This window comes from Lepidochelys kempii, chromosome 2 (assembly GCF_965140265.1).
Source record: "Lepidochelys kempii isolate rLepKem1 chromosome 2, rLepKem1.hap2, whole genome shotgun sequence".
NCBI classification, from domain to species: domain Eukaryota; kingdom Metazoa; phylum Chordata; order Testudines; family Cheloniidae; genus Lepidochelys; species Lepidochelys kempii.
The window spans coordinates 85313282-85337258 of NC_133257.1; the positions used below are offsets into that span (position 1 = coordinate 85313282).

General features: G+C 39.1%; 1 protein-coding gene across 17 annotated transcripts in view; it reads right to left on the reverse strand.

The window, feature by feature from the left end:
* The window catches only part of LPIN2 (lipin 2), a 127492-nt gene extending 107725 nt beyond the window's left edge, over positions 1-19767 (reverse strand). For 7 of the 17 annotated variants that reach the window (XM_073331473.1, XM_073331472.1, XM_073331474.1 and 4 more), the window contains exons 1-3: positions 18154-19767; positions 9695-9895; positions 1364-1459 (exon numbers count right to left, since the gene is read on the reverse strand). In XM_073331473.1, the coding sequence (XP_073187574.1) occupies positions 1364-1459; positions 9695-9895; positions 18154-18240 (384 nt within the window). In that variant the 5' untranslated portion in view covers positions 18241-19767. The remainder of the gene's footprint in view (positions 1-1363; positions 1460-9694; positions 9896-18153) is intronic. The other 10 variants (XM_073331483.1, XM_073331485.1, XM_073331479.1 and 7 more) reach the window with 2 other exon arrangements.
* Positions 19768-23977: the final 4210 nt, after the last annotated feature.

The window sequence follows — 23977 nt, forward strand, 5'->3', positions numbered from 1 at the left end:
TGCTCCTGTAGCACCTCGATCATTCAGTGGCCCTACTGATTGTTTGGCAGGCTTCCTACTTCTGATGTACTTAAATTTTTTGCTGTTAGAATCTGAGTCTCCATTCTCTTCCTAGATATTATGATTCTTCTTCACAAGTTATTATTTTGGGTACTAATAATCTTGATGTTGATTTTCCCCCTTCCATTGTGAATGATTCACAACCACTTTGCTTCTATGGTGTGTTTTTTATTTCATCAAAAAATGAACTGCTACTCTTCCCACCACCACCCCCAACAGCTAGTTCATTTGCAAGTTTTCATGACTTTGCACATTCATTTATAATCTAATATGTTTATATCTCATTGCCCAAAAAGTGTTTACTTTTGATATTCCTCCTATTCCCATCAAAAATACCAATGCCTGTGGACCCCCGCAACACATACCCGCCCCCCCTCCAAACCCCTGATCAGGATGTGGAAGAGGTTTTATGATTCACAAAATATCTATCAACTTAGACAAGCTTTGACATAAGCACATATAATGCAGTATATATTAAGTACTAAACAAAGTAAGGGCTTGTCTATACAGGGAGGTTAGTGCAAAGTAAGTAGGGTGTAAATTTTAAATACCATAGCTATTCCGCACTAACTTCTCTGTGTGGACTGTCTTGTTCTGCACTAAAAGAGTGTCTTTTCGTTGATTAGATTAATTCACTTTCTAAGCAGTAACTATTTTGCACTAGTTACTCCGGGATTCCTCCACTCCCCCAGACAAACCTTAAATGCTTTTAAGGCAACAGCTGTATAAGCATCAAGAGCTGAAAAGCTTACAATCTCAAGAGGCCTTGGGTGATATTCAGAGGACAACTGTATCAGAAAGCCAAGCCACTACAATAACTTCTTAGTCTTGGAACACAACGTAAATAATGACAATTCAGAGATAAGAAACTGCACCTCGCCAATGTAAACAAAAGACACTGATACTGAGGTCAGTAACACAAGTGACTTGCACTACTTGCAGAGTAGTTAAATAGTCACTGCACAGTCTGTACAGTCAACAAATTACCCTAAAGTTAAAATGATAGATTATTGTCCTAAGCAAACAGGGTGAAAAGTGCAACAAGTCTTCCTATTACAGCTCTGAAAAACAAGGTGTGCGAAGGAGGATTTGTTACTTCCTGCCACCAGTAACTGAGTTAGATGCAGCATTTTATTGAACTATTGCAAGCAAATAATGCAAGTTATGAATCAGCAATAAAAAAACCAGTCATTAAAAATGCTGTATTTTAATATTGAGAACATGAGACAACACTAGTAACAGGATATAATTAACTAAACAATGTACTCAGCAATGTACTCTTCATACACCACAAAACACTTACATATTCTTCTTCAGTTTCCTGTACGAAGAAAGCTTCTCCATTGTCACCCAGCTTCATATGAAGATCAACTGTGTCTCCGTTAATTTCTATATCAATCTGTGGGAGCAAAGACAATTTAATGTAGAGAATCTTCCACACAGCAAAAAACACAAATATTTACCTTAAGACTGATTCCTCTCTGATTATTTTTATATCAATGCCTCCATTCCACTTTATGATCCCCACTTCAACTCCAGGCTTCTCCCAAGACGGTCATACCTCCCTCTTTGTGCTCTCTTACCCCACAAAAGAAGTCGGTGCTTTTTTTTTTTTTTTTTTAGGAAGTAGACAGATTGAGACTAGACATGTTTAGCTGGAAACATGCTTAACTACCTTACTTAATTGGAGCTCAGCACCTGGCTGATACCTCCAGCTGTGGGCTCCAGCTGTCAATACCCCACTTCAGTTGGTGGAAGCGCTCCTGGTGAGGACGCGCAGCGCTGACAGAAGGAACGAAGTGTGGGTGTGAACCACCACTTTAATTACTGTGGAAGCTGTACGTCAACTTAAGTCGACTTAATTCTGTAGTGTGGTCAAGCCTGGGTGAGGGTCAGAATGCTGGGTGGCAGATATTCTGGAGCGTAAACTATTTACCCTTTAAAAGCTTGGTTCCTTATTTTATGTAATATCAGCCATATTACTCCTCTGGGCAGGAGTTTTAACTATTACTTTTTGAAGCTCAGTTAATGCTGCTACTGGTTGTACTGCTTATATGGCAGGGGAGACAAGACACATGACTCCCAATTTTCCATCATATTTCCAGTGTAAAATGTCATACAAAGGTATTCCAAGTTAGACTAATTGCAGGTGGGAGGGGTAAGAGACTACCCTACTTGCCCAGATCCATGAACTCCAAAATAAGAAAGCAAAAATAAAAGTATGTATCAAATTTGTTTTAGGACCTAGGACTAAAGTTTTAAGAGTAAATGCCTCAGCATTTTATATTGTTTTCCTATGGAGAAATCCTAGGCAGCAAAGTTAATTCCAGCCAAAAACATTCAAACAGAATAGGAAACTTCAACATTCAAATCAAGACTATTCATGTTGTGGATGTGAATCCACCTATTTTGTGGCAACTGGACATTCATTTAGCTTAACCCACTCAAAGATATGTAGTTTTGGAGGTTATATTCCCAGTATTTGTCACAAGGACATACAATGGGCTTGTGTTACTGTTCAAAAAGTTGCAGTCATAGGATATTTGCACACGTTGAAAGTCTGGATATCACAAATCTGTTTCTATTTAGTTCCTTTGCCTTGTTAGGGGCACTTGACAGCCTATAACAAATATGGCAGCTAGTACAGATATTACCAGGAAGATGTAGTTTTAGGTTACACACACAACAGGAGTAAGATTAACATGGAAAAAACCTTGACACTTATAAGACAGAACCATCCTCAATGTGATAGTGAACTTACACTTGGAATGCTTACTGGTTAACAGTGGTGTATGATGAAGCCAGTAGTAAAGAAAAAAACATTTACTAAACTTGTTCAAGATATGTTGCACATGTTCATTCCATATTTGGTGTGCGCATGCACAGTCACCAAAAATTTTTCCCTCAGTGGTATCCATTGGTTCAGTTCTAGCACCCTCTGGTGCCCTGCACTCATGTGCCGGTAGAAGAGGTCCATCTGACCCACATCCTCAGTTCCTTTTTGCCAGCCAATTCTGACAGAGTAGGAGGGTGGGTCATGGAGTGGACATGTGCAACACATCTCAAAAAACAACTTATGAAAAGGTTAATAACTTTTTTTTATTTCTTTGAGTGCTTGCACATGTCCATTCCAAGCTAGGTGGCTCCCAAGCATAGGAGGTAGGATCAGAATTCATGGACATGCGGACTGCAACACAGTTCGACCAAACCCCAGCATCATCTTTAGCTTGCTGGATGATTGCACAGTGGGACAAAAATGTAGGTACCAATGACCAAGTCCCCGCTCTGCAGATGTTCTGGATCGGGACCTGGTCCAGGAACACCACTGAGGAAGCTTGCGCCCTTATAGAATGGGCCATCACTATAGCCAGTGGTGGGATCCTCACCAGCTCATAGAATGTGCAGATACAAGATGTTATCAAGGATGAAATCCTCTGAGCTGAAATAGGAAGGCCCTTCATCCTATCCACTACTGCCACAAAAAGCTATGTGAATCTACAGAACAGTCTTGTCGTCTCAATACAGAAAGCAAGGGCGCGTCTAATGTCCAGGATGTGGAGACGTTGCTCCTCTCTGCTTGGGTGTGGTTTTGGAAAGAAAACAGTCAGGAAAATAGCCTGAAATTGCAAAAACTCCTTCTGGAGGAACGCAAGATGAGCACAAAGCTGTACCTTGTCCTTAAAAAAGGCCATGTACGTGGGTTCTGACATAAGGGCCCTGATCTCTGAAACCCTCCTTGCCGAAGTGATAGCCACCAGAGAGGTCACCTTCCAGGAAAGATATAACAAGGGGCATGTTGCCAGTTGCTCAAATGGGGGGCCTGAGAGTTTTGACAAGACCACGTTTAGGTCCCACAGTTTGATGAGCTCCCAAATCTGTGAGTAGTCTTTCTAGGCCCTTGAGAAAACAAGTGGTCATCTCATGCGAGAAAACCGACTGATCACCCACTGAGATGTTCAACACCAAAATCACTGCCAGGTATACTTTAACTGATTAAATTGCCAGATCTTGCTATTTCAGATGTAGCAAATACTCTAGAACAGTCTGCAGTGACGATCAGATGGGTGAGAGAACTGGCTGGGAAGACCAAATGGAAAAACACACTTCCATTTGGCAAGTTATGTAGCTCTGGTAGAAGGCTTCCTGCTACATAGCAGAACCTAGCAGACTTGCTCCAAACAGATCAGCTCCTCGGGATGTAACCATGGAGCTTCCAAAGCGGTCAGGTGGAGGGTGTTGAGGTTTGGGTGGAACACTCGACCGTGGTCCTGGGATATCAGGTCTGGGAGAAGAGGAAGCAGCATTGGAGTTGTTATGGAAAGGCCTAGCAGATGGCGAACCTGTTCTGGTGGGGATAGGCTGGGGCTACGAGAATGACTTCTGCTTAAGATCAAGTGGGACAGAGCATGACAGTGCACGAGAGGAATGGGGACGGAATGCACAGAACAGTTTCCCCATCCAAGGGAGCAGGAAAGCATCCATGAGTGAGCCTGGTCTGTGGCCTTGCAGGGAGCAGAACTGGTGACACTTCCTATTCTGGCAAACAGGTCTACCTGGGGAGTCTCCCATCGCTTGAAAACCACCCTTACTAAATCGAAGTGAAAGGACCACTCAAGGTGACTGGAGAAAGACCTGTTGAGTGATCTGTCAGCTTGTTTCGGGCTCCCAGAACATGAGACGCCTCGAGGTGGATCGAATGCATTATGCAGAACTCCCACAAGCAGATAGCTTCCTGGCACAGAGAGGAAGAGCAAGCCCCTCCCTGCCTGTTGAGGTAAAACATGGCTGCCATAATGTCTGTGAGCACTAGCACGTTCTTGTTTGCGATGTGGGGTAAGAACACTTGACAGGCCAGGCTGACCACTCTTAGCTCCCTGATGTTTATATGTAGGGAGAGCTCCTCTGGGGACCACAGGCCCTGTGTCTTGAGGTGCCCTAGGTGAGCTCTGCATCCTAAAGTTGACACATCCAAAACTAGGGATAACAAGGGCTGGGTCCTGGCAAAGGGGATGCCTGAGCGGACCAACAGAGGGTCCTTCCACCAGTCGAGGGAGGCAAGGACCAGGGCAGGAAATACGAGAACTAAGTGCAGGTGATGGCAGCTCGGTGAGTACACTGAGGCCAGCCATGCTTGAAGGGGTATGACGTGTAGCCTTACATGCTGCACTACGTATGCGCACATGGCCATGTGGCTTAACAATCTGATGTAGAAGTGGGCTGTCATGAGTATGTGGGCCTTGACTTGCACTATCAATGACCCCATTGCCTGAAAACAGATTTCTAGAAGGAAAACCCTGCCTGGGAGGAACTGCGCACAGCTCCAATAAACTTTATTCTCTGCACCAGGGTAGACTTCTGCTAGTTTATAAGCAGGCCCCACACCTGAAAGATCAATTAAAGGATACTGGTCTCCACTTGGGCCCAGGCAGCCCTTGACCAACCAATCATCAAGGTACACATAGACTTGTATCCCTTTTCTTCTGCCATGCATTTCGTGAACACCCTCACAGCTGACAAAAGGCCAAATGGGAGAACCACAAATGGTAATGAATCTGGTTTACAGTGAACTTGAGGACCTCCTGCGGCCTTGGAAAATCGAGACACTGAAAAAAGCATCTCAAGTCGAGGGCAGCATACCAGTCCCCCAGATCCAGGGAGGGGATGATGGTGGCCAGACAGACCATGCGGAACTTCAGCTTCTCAAGGTAGCCACTGAGATGGTGCAAATCTAAAATAGGTCAGACCTGTCCCCCTCCCCCCATTGGCCTTTGGAATTAGGAAATATCGGGAGTAAAACCCCTTCCCTCTTAAGTCCCAAGGAACCTCCTCCACAGCTCCCATTCAAAGGCTGTCATGTGATTTAAAAAAAAAAAATCAATCGTGATTAATCACACTGTTAAAACAATAGAATACCATTTATTTACATATTTTTGGATATTTTCTACATTTTCAAATATATTGATTTCAATTACAACACAGAATACAAAGTGTACTGTGCTCAATTTATATTTGATATCAAATATTTGCACTGTAAAAAACCCCACAAAATAGTATTTTTCAATTCACCTAATACAAGTACTATAGGACAATCTCTTTATCATGAAAGTTGAACTTACAAATGTAGAATTATGTACAAAAAAACCTGCATCCAAAAATAAAACAATGTTAAACTTTAGAGCCTACAAGTCCACTCAGTCCCATTTCTGGTTCAGCCAATCACTCAGAAATATATGGCGAAATGCAGGTGAAACAGAGCAGGAAACATACAATTCTCCCCCAAGGAGTTCAGTCACAAATTTAATTAACGCTTTTTTTTTTTTTTTTTTTTTAAATGAGTGCCATAAGCATAGAAGCATGTTCTCTGGAATGGTGGCTGAAGCATGAAGAGGCATACGCATGTTTAGCATATCTTGCACGGTAAATACCTTGCAGTGCTGGCTACAAAAGTGCCATATGGATGCCTATTCTTTTTCAGGTAACACTGTAAATAAGAAAACGGACAGCATTATCTCCCGTAAATGTAAACAAACTTGTTTATCTTCGCAATTGGTTGAACAAGGACTGAGCGGACTCATAGGTTCTAAACTTCTACATTGTTTTGTTTTCGAGTGCAGTTATGTAACAAAAAAAATTGTACTTGTAAGTTGCACTTTCACAATAGACTGCACTACAGTACTTGTATGAGGTGAACTGAAAAATACTATTTCTTTTCTTTCTCATTTTAGTGTGCAAATATTTGTAATAAAAATAATATAAAGTGAGCACTGTACACTTTGTATTGTGTTGTAATTGAAATCAATATATTTGAAAATGTAGAAAAACATCCAAAAATATGTAATACATTTCAACTGATGTTCTATTAACAGTGAGATTAAAACGGCGATTAATCATAATTAATTTTTTAAGTCACGATTCATTTTTGAGTTAATCGTGTGAGTTAACTGCGATTAAATCAACAGCCCTACTTAAAAATCTATCTTTCTGTAGTTAATAAGCTTATTTTAATGTTTTATCCTTCCCAGTGAGTTTGTCTGAAGTGATTGGGAATCTGCTCAGATTACAAAGGATAGTGCATATCCTTTGACGAAGTGTCAAACTAATTAATGAGGTTGCATTGTTCAAGAAAAGATCTTGAGCAGTGTAAGACAGTATATTTCTGGGGTGCAAGGCTGTGGGCTGGAGGGGGATTTGCTTGTGTCTCCCACTATATATTTCATGAGTGGCTTGGAGAGAATTCATTCAATTTAGCTGGGTATGTCCCTGCATGTTGTTGGCTGAGTGATCGCAGCACCTGGAGGGTTTGCTCCTTATCACTAGCACAGCATTGAGAGAGAGAGCCCAGATAGAAGAGTTAAGGGGGCATAACGGTCCCACAGCTCCAGATTGCACCCTGGGGGTGTGTCACTAATATAAAATTACATACGGTAGTTAAGTGCAAAGCTGACTGTAAAAGTTACAAAGAAATCTCACAGAACTGAGTAACTAGGCAATAATTGGCAAATGAAATTCAATGTTGATTAAGTACAAAGTACAGTAGAAGAGAGTTACAAACACCTCAGGAATGGAAGTTGTTCATAACTCTAAAAAGGTTTGTAACTCTGAACAAAATGTTACAAGGTTTTTTCCAAAACTGAAAACAGTTGTTTTTACAACTGAATATTGACTTAACACAGCTTTGAAACTTTACCATGCAGAAGAAAAATGCTGCTTTTAACTATTCTTAATTTAAATGAAACAAGCATGGAAACAGTTTCCTTACCTTGTCAAATTTTTTTTTTAAAAACTTTCAATTTTTTTAGTAGTTTACATTTAGTACAGTACTGTACTGCATTTGCTTTTTTTTTTTTTTTGGTCTCTGCTGCTGCCTGATTGCATACTTCAGTTCCAAATGAGGTGTATGGTTGACCTGTCTGTTCATAACTCTGAGTTACTACTCTAATGCATACTGGAAAACAATCCTAACATACATACAAAATGATGGGGTCTAAATTAGTTGTTACCACTCAAGAAAGACCTTTGAATCATTGTGGATAGCTCTCTGAAAACATCCGCTCAATGTGCAGTGGCAGTGAAAAAAGCTAACAATGTTAGGAACCAATACGAACGGACATAAAATAAGATTAAAAATATCAGAATGCCATTATATGACTCCATGGTATGCCCACATCTTGAACACTGTGTGCCGTTCTGGTTGCCCCATCTCAAAAAAAGAGTGAATTGGAAAAGGTACAGAGAAGGGCAACTAAAATAATTAGGGGTATATAACAGGTTCCATAGGAGGAGAGATGAAAAACTCTGGGACTGTTCAACTTAGAAAAAGAGATGACTACAGGGGGATATGCTAGACCTCTAGCAAATCATGAATTGTGTCAAGAAAGTGAATGGGGAAGTGTTATTTACTCCTTAATATACCACAAGAACTGGGGGTCACAATTAAATTATCAGGCAGCAGGTTTAAAACAAACATAAGGAAGTATTTCTTCACACAACATACAGTCAACCTGTGGAACTCATTGCCAGGAGATGTTGTGAAGGCCAAAAAATATAACGGAGTTCAAAAAAGAATTAGGTGAGTTCTTGGAGGATAGGTCCATCAGTGACAATTAGCCGAGATGGTAAGGGACACAACCCCATTCTCTGGGTGTCCCTAAACTTCTGATGGCGGATTGGATGCCAGGGGATGGCTCACTCAATACTTGCCCTGTTCTGTTCTTTCCCTCTGAGGCTTCTGGCACTAGCCACTGGGTGGATAGACCATGGTCTGACCCAGTATGGCAACTCTTACGTTTTCCAAGAGCTCCTCAGTTTTCCTTCCCGTCCTAACCCTAAAGATCTCATGTTGCAGTGTCCCCCCTCCCAGCTAAGATGGGGTAGACTCTACGACCTCCTAAACTAGTCAATACAGTGACTACAGTTGGCCAGAAGGGGTATGAAGCACTTCCTCCTTGTGTATCAGAGCCAGTCCCCTTTAAACAACAACAAAAGAAAATACACATTTAATAGTAAAAAGATGTCATTTGAGACAAACTGATAGGTTTGATTGAAGTGAGAGGAAAAACCCCTGAACATGTTAAGACTCTTTTGCAACTTTGATTGCTATAGAGAGTATTGATTACATTTCTTATAGCATCAAGAAAGTTACAGGGGGAAGAGAGTAATGACTAACAAATAAAAGTCCATAAGCATAAGTAATCTGCAATAACTGAGGTCCCAGTACTACAATATCAGCCATTTGATCCATGTTTCTTCAGCTAGCTGCACTGGGAAAACACCCCAAAAGTCTAAGGCCATGGGAAGACTATACATCCCTTGAGCTCATATTAAGTTTTCATAGCTCAGTGGATAGCTCTCAGAAATCCCATCTTTCCTTCCTGACCTTCACACGCTAATCTTTGCAGTGATCCATTCCTTATCAGATCACTGTGCAACCAAAGGATGTCTATTAGACCTCAAAACCATCAGCTTATACAGCCTGTGTATGAAAGCGTTCTGGCCTCAGCATTGCTGCAGGTTGTGCATGCATAAACAGAAAAAAATATATAATTTCTATTTTGTATATATATACACATTTTTTTTATTTTTTATTTCAAGTGATAGATCCATTCCCCAAGCCCATACCATTTGCTACACTTACCACTTTTTCCTTAGAACGCAGAACACCAAGCTTCCCAAATCGGACATGGAAAGGAGAACACTGGTATGTACCATCCTGCTGCCGAACCACAATTACGTCGATGCATCCTGAAAGAGTGGCCTGGTTAATGCCTTTATATAGCTCTTTCACAGTAACCAGAACTTGTCCTGCAAGCTGTCCCACGTAATTCATAGTCTGAGACTGCAAAAAAGGAAAAAATTTAAGTCAGATATTGGTACCAAATTTAATCTTGCAGTGTCATTTAATTGTCAACGAGTCTGTTTACTATAAGCACAAGTCTTTTTACAGGCACTCCACTGATTGAACTTTGAACTCCTCCCCAAAATAGAATGACAGTTTTCACATAGATATCAAAATGAGCCTATATTAAAGAATTTAAGCTAACCTATGAAAAACTATTTTAAAAGACAGACTTCTAATTTATGTTGTTTTCAATTCTGAAGGCCTAGATTCAAGTTTCCTGCTTAGCTTCCCAATGGAACCCAGTGTGGCTGTTTCATTCTCAGAGGACTGCATACATGAAAACCTTAATATTTTTAATACAATTGTTCAGACAATCTTTACTGAAGACAACAGTGTCACAGGTCAACACCACAACATATTGACAGAACTTTATGCAGAAACTTCTGGTGCCTCCACTATGTCTGGTTCTTCCTTCATTTTCACCATACTGATTTATCGACAAAATTTAAAAAAATTATTAGACTATGAAAGTTACTTAAATTCAGTGACTTATTTGGAGGCAAAGTGATGTAGAACAAAAGTGAAACAAAACCAAGGAAGACAGATAAGAAGTCTAGTTCTCTTCCTACACAAGATTAAACAACTGCCTTCTGAAGCGGAAGCTATATGATAACTGTACGTATTTCCTAGTAAAGTCACCACACATATGCAGTGCCAAGACTTCTCTCAACATAAAACATTCAACTTGTCAAACCCTTTCCAGAGCTTTTAGGGAAAGTGCTGCCACTCATCCGCAGCAGCAACCACAGAGTGCAGTAAGAATTATTTCAGGCAGAAATAAATGGACAAGCAGCACCACTCTAAGGAAGTTTACACAGATGCCTCAATTCACTTTCGATAGAAAAAAGTTGAAACAGAAGACCGGGCATTATAGCTAGAAGTGACAACATGTCTGACACTTAAAAATTGAGACAATATATCTGAATTAAAAAATAGGTTGATGGTGGGATGGAAATTGTTGAAATTAATGTGACATATGTGAAACCAATGTGATATGTCATCATTTGCCAGCCCCTCTGCCATGTACAATGGCCAAACCGGACAGTCTCTATGTAAAAGAATAAATGGACACAAATCAGATGTCAAGAATTATAACATTCAAAAACCAGTTGGAGAACACTTCAATCTCTCTGGTCCTCAATTACAGACCGAAAAGTGGCAATTCTTCAACAAAGAAACTTCAAAAACAGACTCCAATGAGAGACTGATGAGTTGGAATTAATTTGCAAACTAGATACCATTAACTTAGGCTTGAATAAAGACTGGGAGTAGATGTGTCATTACACAAAGTAAAACTATATCCCCATATTTATTTACCCCCCTACTGTTCCTCACATGTTCTTGTCAACTGCTGGAAATGGCCCACCTTGATTATCACTACAAAAGGGTTTTTTTCCCCCTCTCCTGCTGGTAATAGCTCACCTTAAATCACTCTCGTAACAGTGTGTACGGTAACACCCATTGTTTCATGTTCTCTGTGTATATAAAATCTCCCCACTGTATTTTCCACTGCATGCATCCGATGAAGTGAGCTGTAGCTCACGAAAGCTTATGCTCAAATAAATTCGTTAGTCTCTAAGGTGCCACAAGTACTCCTTTTCTTTTTGCGAATACAGACTAACATGGCTGCTACTCTGAAACCTATTTAGGAAGGGTTAGGGGAGACCTGTGGATGCTTAGAGTCATGTCTGACAACAGGCTAAGTTTTAGCCATAACTAACAAAATTCCATGGGGTATTGCTTCACAAATGCAAAGTTGCCTTCACAAGTCCAAGATTAAAATCTTTCATTTTTAAAAAAGTTCTGCAGCATGGATTTGAACGGTGAGCACCAAAAAAAAATTATTATTGTGCATCACCTTAGAAGGCAATTGTTTAAAAGTTTACAGTTTCACATTGGGAGATAGGAACCAACTTCAGTCTTGTCAAAGACCTGACACTAATACTGTAAGTTTCCCTATAGACAATTTAAATCCACCACATTGGTAAAGGAATACTGAGAAATACACATTGTGTCCTTTCCCTGTGAAAACTAACTTCGAGTAGATTTATCAGAAAGTCACACACACCTATCTAGCTCATAGCACAGCCACCTTAAACTCTTTCTGTTTGAAGTACTCTTAGGAACTTTGATTATTAATGATAAGATTTACCAAAAATAAATAAATAAATAAAAAATAATTAAAAAAAGCCAAGAGATGTGGAAAAAAAAGTTGAGGTCTCTCAGCATTGTTTTATCAGGAGAAAGATAAGTTCAGTAATCAATTTCTAAAAGTTTCACAACATTGTATTGCTTTAAACAAAGAATTCTAAGGAAAAAAATATTTACTAGCTTTTCACCTGAGTTCAGAATCCTTCTGGTTGATCAAAATCCATATGTGGCTTCAGCCAATTTATCCTCCACTACCAAGAAGTTTGAAAAACTCTTAAAACTGGAGAGTTAGAGGGATGCCCACCATCTATCATGACCTAACTACTACAGTGACTGGTAATCTAGAACTGCTTGGATACAGAAAGTAGCAATTCTGGACCAGTGAAGACAGGGAGCAATAACATTTTACATTCCTCTCAAGCAACCTTGACTGATTTAAGAAGCAATTTTCACTGGATCCAAAAGGAGCTGCTTACTACATTGGGGGGCGGGGGGACACACAACACATTCACCACAACACAAGACTTAAAAGTGGTACTGAACTATGGGCTGGTTTACACTACATCGTTAGATCGATATTCGCTGCATTGGGTCGAATTTATAATTAGCTTGTCTACACTATAGAGAGCCCTTCCCGCTGATCTAAAGGGCTTTTAAAATCGACACCTGTTCACCTCAACGAGAAGAGTAGCACTAGATTCGACCTTCCCAGGTTGAATTAGGGGTAGTGTAGACACAGCACAGTGTATTTCCACTTGTTTGGCCTCTGGGAGGTGTCTGGACAGCACTCTGGACAGCACTTTCAACTCCACTGCACTTCAGTTAGGTAAACAGGAAAAGTCCCAGGAACTTTTGAATTTCATTTCCTGTTTGATCAGCGTGGAGAGCTCACCACCACAGCTGACCATCGCTGCCCAGGTACGGAAACATGCTCCAGCATGGAGCACACAAGAGACGCTGGATCTGATTGCTATGTGGGGAGACGAGTCTGTACAGGCAGAGCTCCGAACCAGGAGAAGAAATGCTGACATCTATGCCAAAAATCACACAGGGCATGGGGGAAGAGGAGGAGGAGGAGAAAGCAATTCACAGTTTCATGAAAGTGACCGTACACATTCAAAAGTTATGCAGCCACTGTTCCTCATCCCAGTCCTGCATCACAATAATGGTCCCATCAGTCTGTGCTTGTTTCCCTGGGCCAGAAGCAGTATTCCATTGTGTCAACAAGTCCAGCTGCCACTGCCACTATGTGCGAACTGCTCCGTTTCATGGCTTCCAGCACAGCTATTTGCATGGCATCACATACTTCTGAGTGGCTGCTCCTGGCTATGCTCTGCAAATACCGCAGGACGATGCGCAAGGTGTTTGTGATGCTCACAACAACAGCACACAGTTGAGCGGGTTCCATGCTTGCTGAGCTATGGCATCTGCACAAGTAACCCAGGCTTAGGCATGAAAATGATGGTTTGCCATTGCTTTCAGGGAGGGAGGGAGGAGCCAAGTGCATCATGGGAGGCTGACAATATGTACTGAAAACACTTCACGAAAATGTTTTTGTCCCATCAGGCATTGGGAGCTTAACTCAGAATTCCAATCGGGAGCAGGAACTGTGTATCACTCTGTGAGTTGATGCTACCCATGGTAGTGGGGATGCGCTCGGCCGACGGAATGTACACAGTGGGGACATACACCATTGATTTTGTAAAATCGGAGGCTACAGGTCAACTTTAAAAAATTCAACCTAATTTTGTAGTGTAGACAAGCCTAAGAAGCGGGGGGGGGGGGGGAAGCAAACGCACAGCAGCATGACAGAATTATGGAGACCAACATGCTGCTGCAATAAAGCAGCTTGCAGAATCTCTTCTGAAAATAAGCATTTTTGCTACCTTACTATAGAAATATCAGTAGAATTATGTTTATAAAACAGCGGATGTAATACTGAAGGTCATGAAGAACATCTATCAAAATTGAAAGCCACTCAACTATCTTTGTTATATATGAATTGTACAGTTTGTTTTTTAAATAAGCTGCAAATCAGGTATTTAAGTTACAAGTGCAAAAAAGAGACTATGTTTCAGAGGTCAGGCTCTTAGGAATGGCTTGTTTGGAGTAATGAAAATTAGTTATTTTAGAAGATCAAAATTGTGACATTAAATTGATCAAGTAGGGGGTCAAGCACATACCTGAGAACGTATAGCTGCCCGGAGTCTCAATATGTCAAGAGGACCATGGGTGTGACGGGTTGGATCACAGAAAACCCCTTGGGAATTGCCAACTGATGTGCTGTTTGATGTGATGTGCTGATGTGCCAACTGATGTACCCCTGAGCCCGTTTCCCCTGGCAGCTTGGGACTTCAGTGTCCTGCCTGGCTTGAGCCATACACGTTAGCCAGCTGCAAACTCAGGTCTGCACCACATCCCCTAAAAGCTGCAGGATTAACTGAAAACAGCTTAAGAAGTATTCCTGTCTGTAACACTTAGATGCCCAGCTCTCAATGGGGTCCAAACCCCAAATAAATCCATTTTACCCTGTACAAAGCTTATACAGGGTAAACTCAAATTGTTCACCCTCTATAACACTGATAGAGAAATATATACAGCTGTTTCCCCCCCACCCCCCGGTATTAATACATACTCTGGGTTAATTAATAAGTAAAAAGTGATTTTATTAAATCCAAATACAAAAAGTAGGCTTTAAGTGGTCCCAAGTAATGACAGACACAACAAAATGAATTACCAAGCAAAATAACACACGCAAGTCTATGCCTAATATAGTAAGAAAGTGATTACAGATGCAATCTCACCCTCAGAGATGTTCCAGTAAGCTTCTTTTACAGGTTAGCCTCCTTCTAGTCTGGATCCAGCAATCACTCCCACGCCTGTGGTTACTGTCCTTTGTTCTAGTCTCTTTCAGGTAACCTTTGGGGGTGGAGAGGTAAATCTCTTGAGCCAGCTGAAGACAGAATGGAGGGTCCTCCCAGGAGTTAAATAGACTCTCTCTTGTGGATGGAGCCCACCTCCTCTCTCCTATCCAGAATTCAGCTCCAAGATGGAGTTTTGTAGTCACATGAGCAGGTCACATGTCCATGCATGACTGAGTTCCTTACCAGCCAGGCCACATTCCTGGGAAAGCTCAGATGTGGATTGGCACCTCCAAGTTCATTGTTGGCTTAAGTGTTTCTTGATTGGGCACTTACCGAGAATAGTCTTTTCTCAGGAAGCTGACCAACTGCTTCACTGAGGCTACTTAAAATTAAACAAGTACATAGCCAATATTCATAACTTCAAATACAAAAATGATACATGCATACAAATAGGATGAATATATTCAGTATATCACAACCTTTGCAGAGATATGTTACATGGCATATGTAGCATAAAACATATTGCAGTTATGTCATATATACATTTATAAGCATATTCCCATAAAGCATTATGGGGTGCAACAACACAATGGGTTTTCTGGAATTTTTTAAATTGTGATTTAGCCGTTCAAAGAGCATTCTGGAAAGCCTAAAGTAAGTAGTACTGAATTTGACAAGTAGCAGCAATGTCACTGTTTAAATACATGCAGATGCTTCACCAGTGTGACAGAAGCAGTTCTGACCACAGATTTAGAAATGCTACAAGGAAACTTTTGAGATAACATTTCCCCTATTACTTTCAGGCTTAAATGGCTAAAATCTCACACTGTCTTGGCTGCAGACAGAAAAGAAAGAAACCATGGCTTCCTCTTCATCTTCTTTGATACCACCTAAAAGCAGTCTAGCTTCCATGGCTGGTATAAAATGTGAGAGTCTGCTGGGAAAGCTGAGTTAGGCTTAATTAATGTGACAGCATTTAAAAAAACTTATTTTAGCTTTCATTTGTCCTTGGGACTCAGAACATGCATGCTACCTGCCACACAGTCTTCCCTCTTGACTTCTGAGTAATAGCCAAAAGTTAAATTTTAGTTAATAACACTGCTGAGTTAACAGCAGATTTTAAAAGGCCCAGCAGTACTGAGGGCTCCACAGCAGAAGGGAACTTCTTATAACTTTTAATGCTCACAAGGTCTTGGTTTTTGAACACTTAAGTTATATGCTTGCATTTGTAAGATTCTCTATAGTTAAAAATATTAAAATATTGGTGGAGATGCTGTGGCTCTAAGCAGGAGGCAAAAAAAACTGCATCTCCAGAAATCACTGCCCTATAATATGAAAGGTTTTTCAGGCAAAAACCCATGACAGAATTCAAAAAATTGAAACTGCCTGCTCTACCTTCTATTAAGACAAAGTGCAACAGTAAATTCAGAGCAAGGGGAAAAGTTACTTACTCTGGAAATGAAGCCATGTTTATGAAACTAAAAATAGTAGGTTATGTAGCATAGCTCATTCCATGCGCAAGATACTTAATCCAATATTAACTAAATTAACTCTCCACACCCCTGTGAAACAGATTTTACAGTTTGAGAAACTGAGGCAGCGAGTAGCTTTCACAATGACAAATGGGACAACTCAGGAGTTTTCAGCTCAGACTACATGTCTGACTTATTCTAGACACAAAAGGTTCAAATTACATTTTTAAAAAACATACCTTCGGCAGGGAACTCTCAAATTTAAGGAGTTCTAAATTTAAGTTTTGGAGGCAGGGACCATGTCTGGCTGCCACAAAGCATATAGCACACTTCTGAATACTGCAAAAGTAATACGATGTACATTAATATGCATTGTTTATAGTTTAGGAACTTTTAATGGAACATCTATATGCAAGCAGTGACATAACTGGTCCAGCATCTACAAGAAGAGGAAGAACTTCCTGTGTATTTGTGGCATTTCTTCAGTGCAACAATGGAAAAACAATTCATCTTCATTTTTTAAAACCTAGCTCAGAGTCCTGGTGTACTCCATCTGGTTTACTAATCCAACCTTTGGTTAGCTAATTGTATTGTTTGAGAAATCCAAAGTATTACATGCTAATACATGCTGTAAGGTACAACTTTTTCCAATCAAATGATACACAGTTCACATTACATACACACAAGCTACTGACAGGATGTTTCTGCTCCAAAGGGAAGGAGTCATATCTATCATTATGAAAAAACCATGTCAATGGAGATCTTAATGGACAACAGAATGAATTGTTCTATTGATTTCACATTGTATTTAGTGCAAGGTGCCTTCTGAGCTAATAAAGGTTTGCTCCTTTTCATTACTACTATATAAAAGGGAAGAATGCAAAAGAAAGAGTGTAGTCTTGATTTTCTCAATTTACCTGGTTTTGCCCATGTAAAAATACATATTTATTAGGTATGAGTTATGTTTAACTGGATAGAATTGTCATTTACTCAAAATTTTATTAGATTTGTTCCTCATTTATAATTTTTATTAGTATCTTGGTCATTTTAATTAAGAGTTTTGTACATATTTAACAACAAGATTGGCAAAACTATAACTGCAACTATAATATTCCAACTCAAATACAGTAATTTACTTGTATTGAGTTACAATAAATAATACAGGGGACTGGCAGCTTCCAAATGTCACTTATTTTAAATTAGGATTTTTATTTGTTTCATTAATTTTTACTTTATACTCCATTTTTCAGTTTGCATATAAAAATAAATTTCTTACTAGGTCACTTCATATTCTTTATAGTGAAAGTTAACTAAGTATACAGAGGTATATCTAACAGAGGAACCGGGTACGCCAACGTATACATAGCAAAAAACCAAAATATACATTTTGCTCTTAAGTAAACATAACAACAACAAAAAAAGATTTAGAAGTTGAGGTTTAGCAGGTAGTTATGAAAGAGAATGTGAAACCAAAGCAAGTCTGCTGAAGTTCAAATTAAGGTTTTCTAAAAAGAGTATTGCAACTCAAAAAAGAGCTTGAAACTAAATGTTTCTCTGACAGAAACATTGTGACTATTAACTACTACTATTAACTACTAACATTGTAACTATTAACTACTACCACTGTGACTATTAACTACTTTACTATGCTGCACAGAATGAAGTCACTATATTTATAGTAAATAAGGACATCAGGGACAGAACTCACCAAAATACCAGAAGGGATCCCTTCATGTGCAATGACTGCATTCTTGTTTATGTCATCTTCAATATCATTCTTTTCTGAGAAATACATCTCACCAAAGAAGTTTACCTGTACTGTGAAAAGTTAATACCAATCTAAAAAGCGTAACATTATGCAGTACCAACTTTTCTTCTTAAGATGGAAGCAGACTTTTACCACAAGTATTTTAAAATAGTAAGATTTTCTCCTCTGCAGTCTTTCCTTTTTGAGAGAGTTAGATGTTCAGTCTACTTTCACACGTAATGGTATGGTTAAATAAGGAAATGGTTCTTTAGAAAAAGTCACATAGAAACTCCTTCACCAATACGATTTGCTTGAACTGTCACAGCCCCCTTCCACTGTGAGATAAGAAGTAACATGGATACACTTTAGCATGTGTTTGTACTGATAGTGTAATACAAAATCATTTACCCTAAGTCACATGATATTAGATGAGACTTCCATGTAATGAAACAGGGATTCAGTTAATGATTCTTATGCTTTGTCAACACTACGTGGATTTAGATTTTTTTGCCATTGTAACTACCACTTGTAGCAATGTTGAGAGCTTTAGTACAGACCACAGCGTGCTGTGCGTACAATCAGATGACACTATCAGCCAGTCTACCTTAGTACTCCATCAGAGGCTAAAAACAGTGGAGTTGAACTGAAGATTTAAAGGAAAAAAATCCTACTATTCAACCCAAGTCCTGACTCACACAAAAGGTTTTGTACTGAAATTTAACTATTTCAGTTAGGGTGTGATTTTTTTTTTTTACACTGAAATAGTTAAGTTGGTACAACCCCTACTGTGGATGAAGTTATATTGGTATAGTTTATCCCCTACAATTTATAAGAATAAGCTATAGAAATTAGCTCTTTTATACCAGTGCGACAATATCCACACTAGGGTGTTAATACCACTTTAACTGTACCTGCATTGTGGTGGTACAACTTGTGTGTTTAGACAAACCCTAAAAGTTCACCATGTATCGGAATCACTATTTCAATAAAGGCAAAGAAAAAAAATAACTCTTTAATATGAGAGAGTGTAAAGTAGAACTACTTCTCTAATTAGTATCAAGGCTATATGAAATCGCTGAGAAATTCAGTATAAAAACAAAGCAATTTTCTCCTCAAAACCTAGGTGACCATGACCGTATTATGAAAAAGAAGAACCAACAGAGACCGTTAACATTTTTCTTCCACACAGCTTTCATCAATCTCTATCAACTGCAACTGAAAATAAAGAGGTTGTAACTACCACAGAAGTTCCTTTAACTTCAAATTTACATAACTGTTTCTGACTGTTGAACCACCATCTCCATTCTACCCTCCTCTAAAGTAATCAATACATTAGACTTGGATGAAGGCAAATTAGTTATTGATTGCAGCTGAATGACCTCGAGAATCTTCTCAAGAGAACTTCTAGAGGCCACAGGTGAAGCCAATCTAGATTAATCTAAATTTTCGCCAGAAAGATATGCAGCCTTGATTATAGTCCCTTACTTGCAGTAAATACAATGAGGATGAACAAGTGCAGACTCCACTTGCCCTCAGATTTTACAGTCACCCGTCCCCGGACTCCCCCCCTCCCCCCACCTTAATTTAAGTCAGCAACTAGGACTCTAATGTGACAATGTGATTTTTAGTTCTTTTTAAAAATAGAACCACACTGGTGAGAGAAGCATGTTACTAAAAATGACATAATTTTGAGGTTCAGTATCTCACACATGATAAACATCATTCAACAAATCAAATTCCCAGTTGTCCAGGAGTATAGAGCATTAGTCCTCAGCCCTGATGGCTGGTAGGACTTTGTCCCTGGGCCAGTAAGAATTCAAAACATGTAAGCAGAAACAAAAGTGAGACTGAGCAGCATATTCCAGAAGTCTTGAGGTCTTTCTGAGTGTAGCCTTCATTGATTTAAGATCTACCATACCATTCTCTCACTCGAAGGGAAAATCTATAATGGCAGCAGGCCATAAAAGAAACCCAGTTTGGAATAAGAACCATTCAAGAAATATATGTTTGCTGATGATGTTTTAAAGAAAGTCACACCACTGAACTGGTGGAAGTCACTTAAGAACTTGGATTCAGAGACTGTTGAAGTGATAATCTCACTTTTTAACTGCAGTAGCTTCTTCTACCGGTGTAGAAAGAATATTTACTTCCTTTGGACTAATTAATTCCAAATTGAGAAATCGTTTGGGATCTGAAAAAGCAGGAAAGCTTGTTTTTCTTTTCCAGATTATGAACAAACAGGAATATGAAGGTGAAGACAACTGAGTTAGCTGCAGAAGCCAATATTTTAAGTTTCTCGTGTTGTCCTGGCTGACACAGTCGATTTAATTTTTGTGTTTTTAAATATTTCATTTAACTATTTTAGTTAACAAAATTTTAACAAAAACAAACCTGATTTTAAAAAACTTGAATGTTTAACTAAATTCAAAAATTCATATGCTTGTTTTGTTAAAATATTATATGTTTGCTGTTGAAGAAAAAAATCCAGAATACATAACACTGTTTTAGTTAAATAAAACAATTTAAATGTTTGTCTGGTGATGTTCTCCTCCTAATACAGCATGGCAAGAAAATCTCCAAATATTAATGATTAACCTGTTGAATTGGAGATAGTTCACCTCCCAATGACTTCATAAATATCTGCTTCAATTACCTTTGGTAAATGAAATAACCAAACAATCATTCATTTTCTGATATAGCTGGTAAAACTAATCTGAAAAGTTTTCAAAATAAATCATTTAAAAAATGTATAGTGTGTACTTTCTAAAAATGAAACCTACATCTATCTCTGAGTTGTGAAGAATATGTATTAAGGTTATAACAACAAACAAGAATGCACTTTTATGTAGAAATCCATGATTACATCTAGTCGTCCTGACTAGTGATTTAAATCAAATCCACCCTGCAAATTTGTATAGCACTTGAATACTACGACTGCCACAGAAAAGACCTGTTTTCTTTCTTACCAGTGAGGTAAAGGGGGAGTAAGAAATTAATTTTTGCATATGTTAATCTTACCTAAGTACTGCAGTTTCAAATGTGAATCATCTCCAGTCTGCAAACAGCTTACTTGCTTCTGCTATTGCTCACAACTTTCCTGATACCTATGAAACCTCAGTTCTCCTAGCAAGAACCTTGTTAGACAAGGCCTGTTAAGTGGGCAAAGAGACATAAGGCGTAAGCACACCCTAGGATATAAATGTATTCCTGCTTAAATCATTGTGACTAGTCTAATTACATGATCACATAATATTTTTTCCACAGGACTACTTCTTAATTCAGTGCACAGGAGAGTGCACTTAATGAGCAGCTAATATTTTATTTTATCCATATTGTTCAAAGCGTGTCCCCAAGCCTGGTGCACTTCACACTATCCAAACCCTGCTCTGAAGACAGAATTAATTTCCCCAAGGTATTTTCTATGGCAGTCATTGTAGTATCCAAGTGCTAGACAATCTTTACTTTATTTTCACAATATCCATGTGAGATAAGTGAGTATTATCCCCATTTTACAGATAGGGAACTGAGGCAGAAAGAGATAAATTTTCTGCTCCACTCTTCACTAATTAGGCCTCAACTGGAGTATTGTGTCCACTTCTGGGTGCCACATTTCAGGAAAGAAGTAGACAAATTGGAGAAAATCCAGAGAAGAGCAACAAAAATGATTAAAGGTCTAGAAAACATGAACTATGATGGAAGATTGAAAAAATTGGGTTTGTTTAGTCTGGAAAAGAGAAGACTGAGAGGGGACATGGTAACTATTCTCAAGTACATAGAAGGTTGATACAAGGAGGCGGGAGAAAAATTGTTCTTCTTAACCTCTGAGGATAAGACAAGAAGCAATGGACTTAAATCGCAGGAAGGGAGGTTTAGGTTGGCCATTCGGAAAAACTTCCTAACTGTCAGGGTGGTTAAGCACTGGAATAAATTGCCTAGGGAGGCTGTGGAATCTCCATCATTGGAGATTTTTAAGAACAGGTTAGACACCTGTCAGGAATGGTCTAGATAATTCTTAGTCCTGCCTCTTGAGGTCCCTTCCAGTCCTATGATTTCAAAAGTATCCACTAGTTTTAGGTGTCCGATTTGAGACACTTAGGGCCTGATATTTGAGAATACCCCAGGGTACCAAGTCAGGCACCCAGAAAACAAGGAACACACAATTACTGACCAACTTGAAAAGCTTGGTTTAAGTAACTTGACCATCCCTGTGGACGGTCTCATTTTTGTATAAGATATTCTCATAGCTTTGGTTTAGCTTCAAACCCTTTCCAAGAGACATGTTAAATTGAAAAAATATTTTATATGAGAATTTTTTAAAAGTGCCTACTCCCATCAAGGTGGGAGAGAGATAATACCACCAGCATCTGTTTAAATTCATATCTTAGGTTATACCTATGCAGACAATGATCTTAGTTTTTTTGGCCTTTTCCTTTTAATGGAAAGGAAAAGTGACCTTTTTTTTTTTGTGGCTGAATACCTTCCCAATCTTGTACTTTCATGGACCCATCCTAAGAGACTTCACCCACTTAATGATCCCTCTCTCTTCACAGCAGCGCAGCTCCTCTTGGAGCCACATCATAACTGGCTGGGTCTCTCTGTAGCAATCACAGAGGGGAGCCATAAAATGTGTTGTATTTCCTCTCATTTCAATTTCTTCCTGGGATGACCAAAGTATAAAAAGTACACACCCCTCTGCACCGCGACAACCCAATTTAGTGACTGTACTCGGTGTAGAGACAGAAGCATGCAGCACCAGGGGAAGAGCCTTTATTACAGTGCCTATGGAAAAGGGATTATCCACAAAACAGATGAGATTCATATTGCACTGATCGACTTCGATTATCTAGGTCTTTATTTTCATCCCCTTCTCACCTAATTTTAAACAAAAAATAAAGCATCCATGTACACTGCAAGACTGGAAATATGAAATATTGTTGCAATACAACAATATTTGTTGCAATATTGTTGCAATACAACAATTAATTCCGGCTATCAATAGCATTTGCTTACCTTTAAACATATATTGCATTGTATTCACACATTATACCATTATTATAACTATCAGATACAAGCATACAGAATTCAAACAGAGTCCCATAAAGTCTTTACCAAAAAGGTGAAAATATGCAATTTGATCGCCACAAAATGACAACTGGAAACTTTCCTTAACCTACTTTCACACTTCAATGTTAAATGATTTTACACTTTTGCTCGCTTGCTCTCTCACACACACACACTCTTTCTCCTTGATGCACTTAATGTCCCTTAACATTGATTTAAGTTAAGCACATGCATCACAGTAGGAATCTATTAATGCATTCAATTTGCATATAAAACAGTATTATGAATGGGATTTAAGAAAAAAAAAATCAAGATTCCAGAATTTGCTCTGGGAAGGTGAGGAGGGAAGAGGAGAATAGATTTGTTTCTCAGTATAAAATATTGGTATTGCTGATTGAACTTCTATCGACAGTCACAAAACTACTGTTTGTAAAAAGGATAAGTCTGTTAATCCCCAGCATGCGGTAGTGTTTTCTATACAGTGCATTTATAGATCATCTATGCCTGACATTATTGTAATTCAATGCAGCCTCAGAGTTCCCTGACCCTGATAACACACAGACTTTTCATCCAGGGAATCAGAGGAAATAAATCAAAGGAATAATGTATTGGTAGTAGAACAAGAGTACAAAAAAATTATAACAGTATCAAGTTTTATAAAAATTGCTTGAAGATGGTAACTCCACTTCAGTATATATCACAAGTCAAATTCCAATTTGTCCTC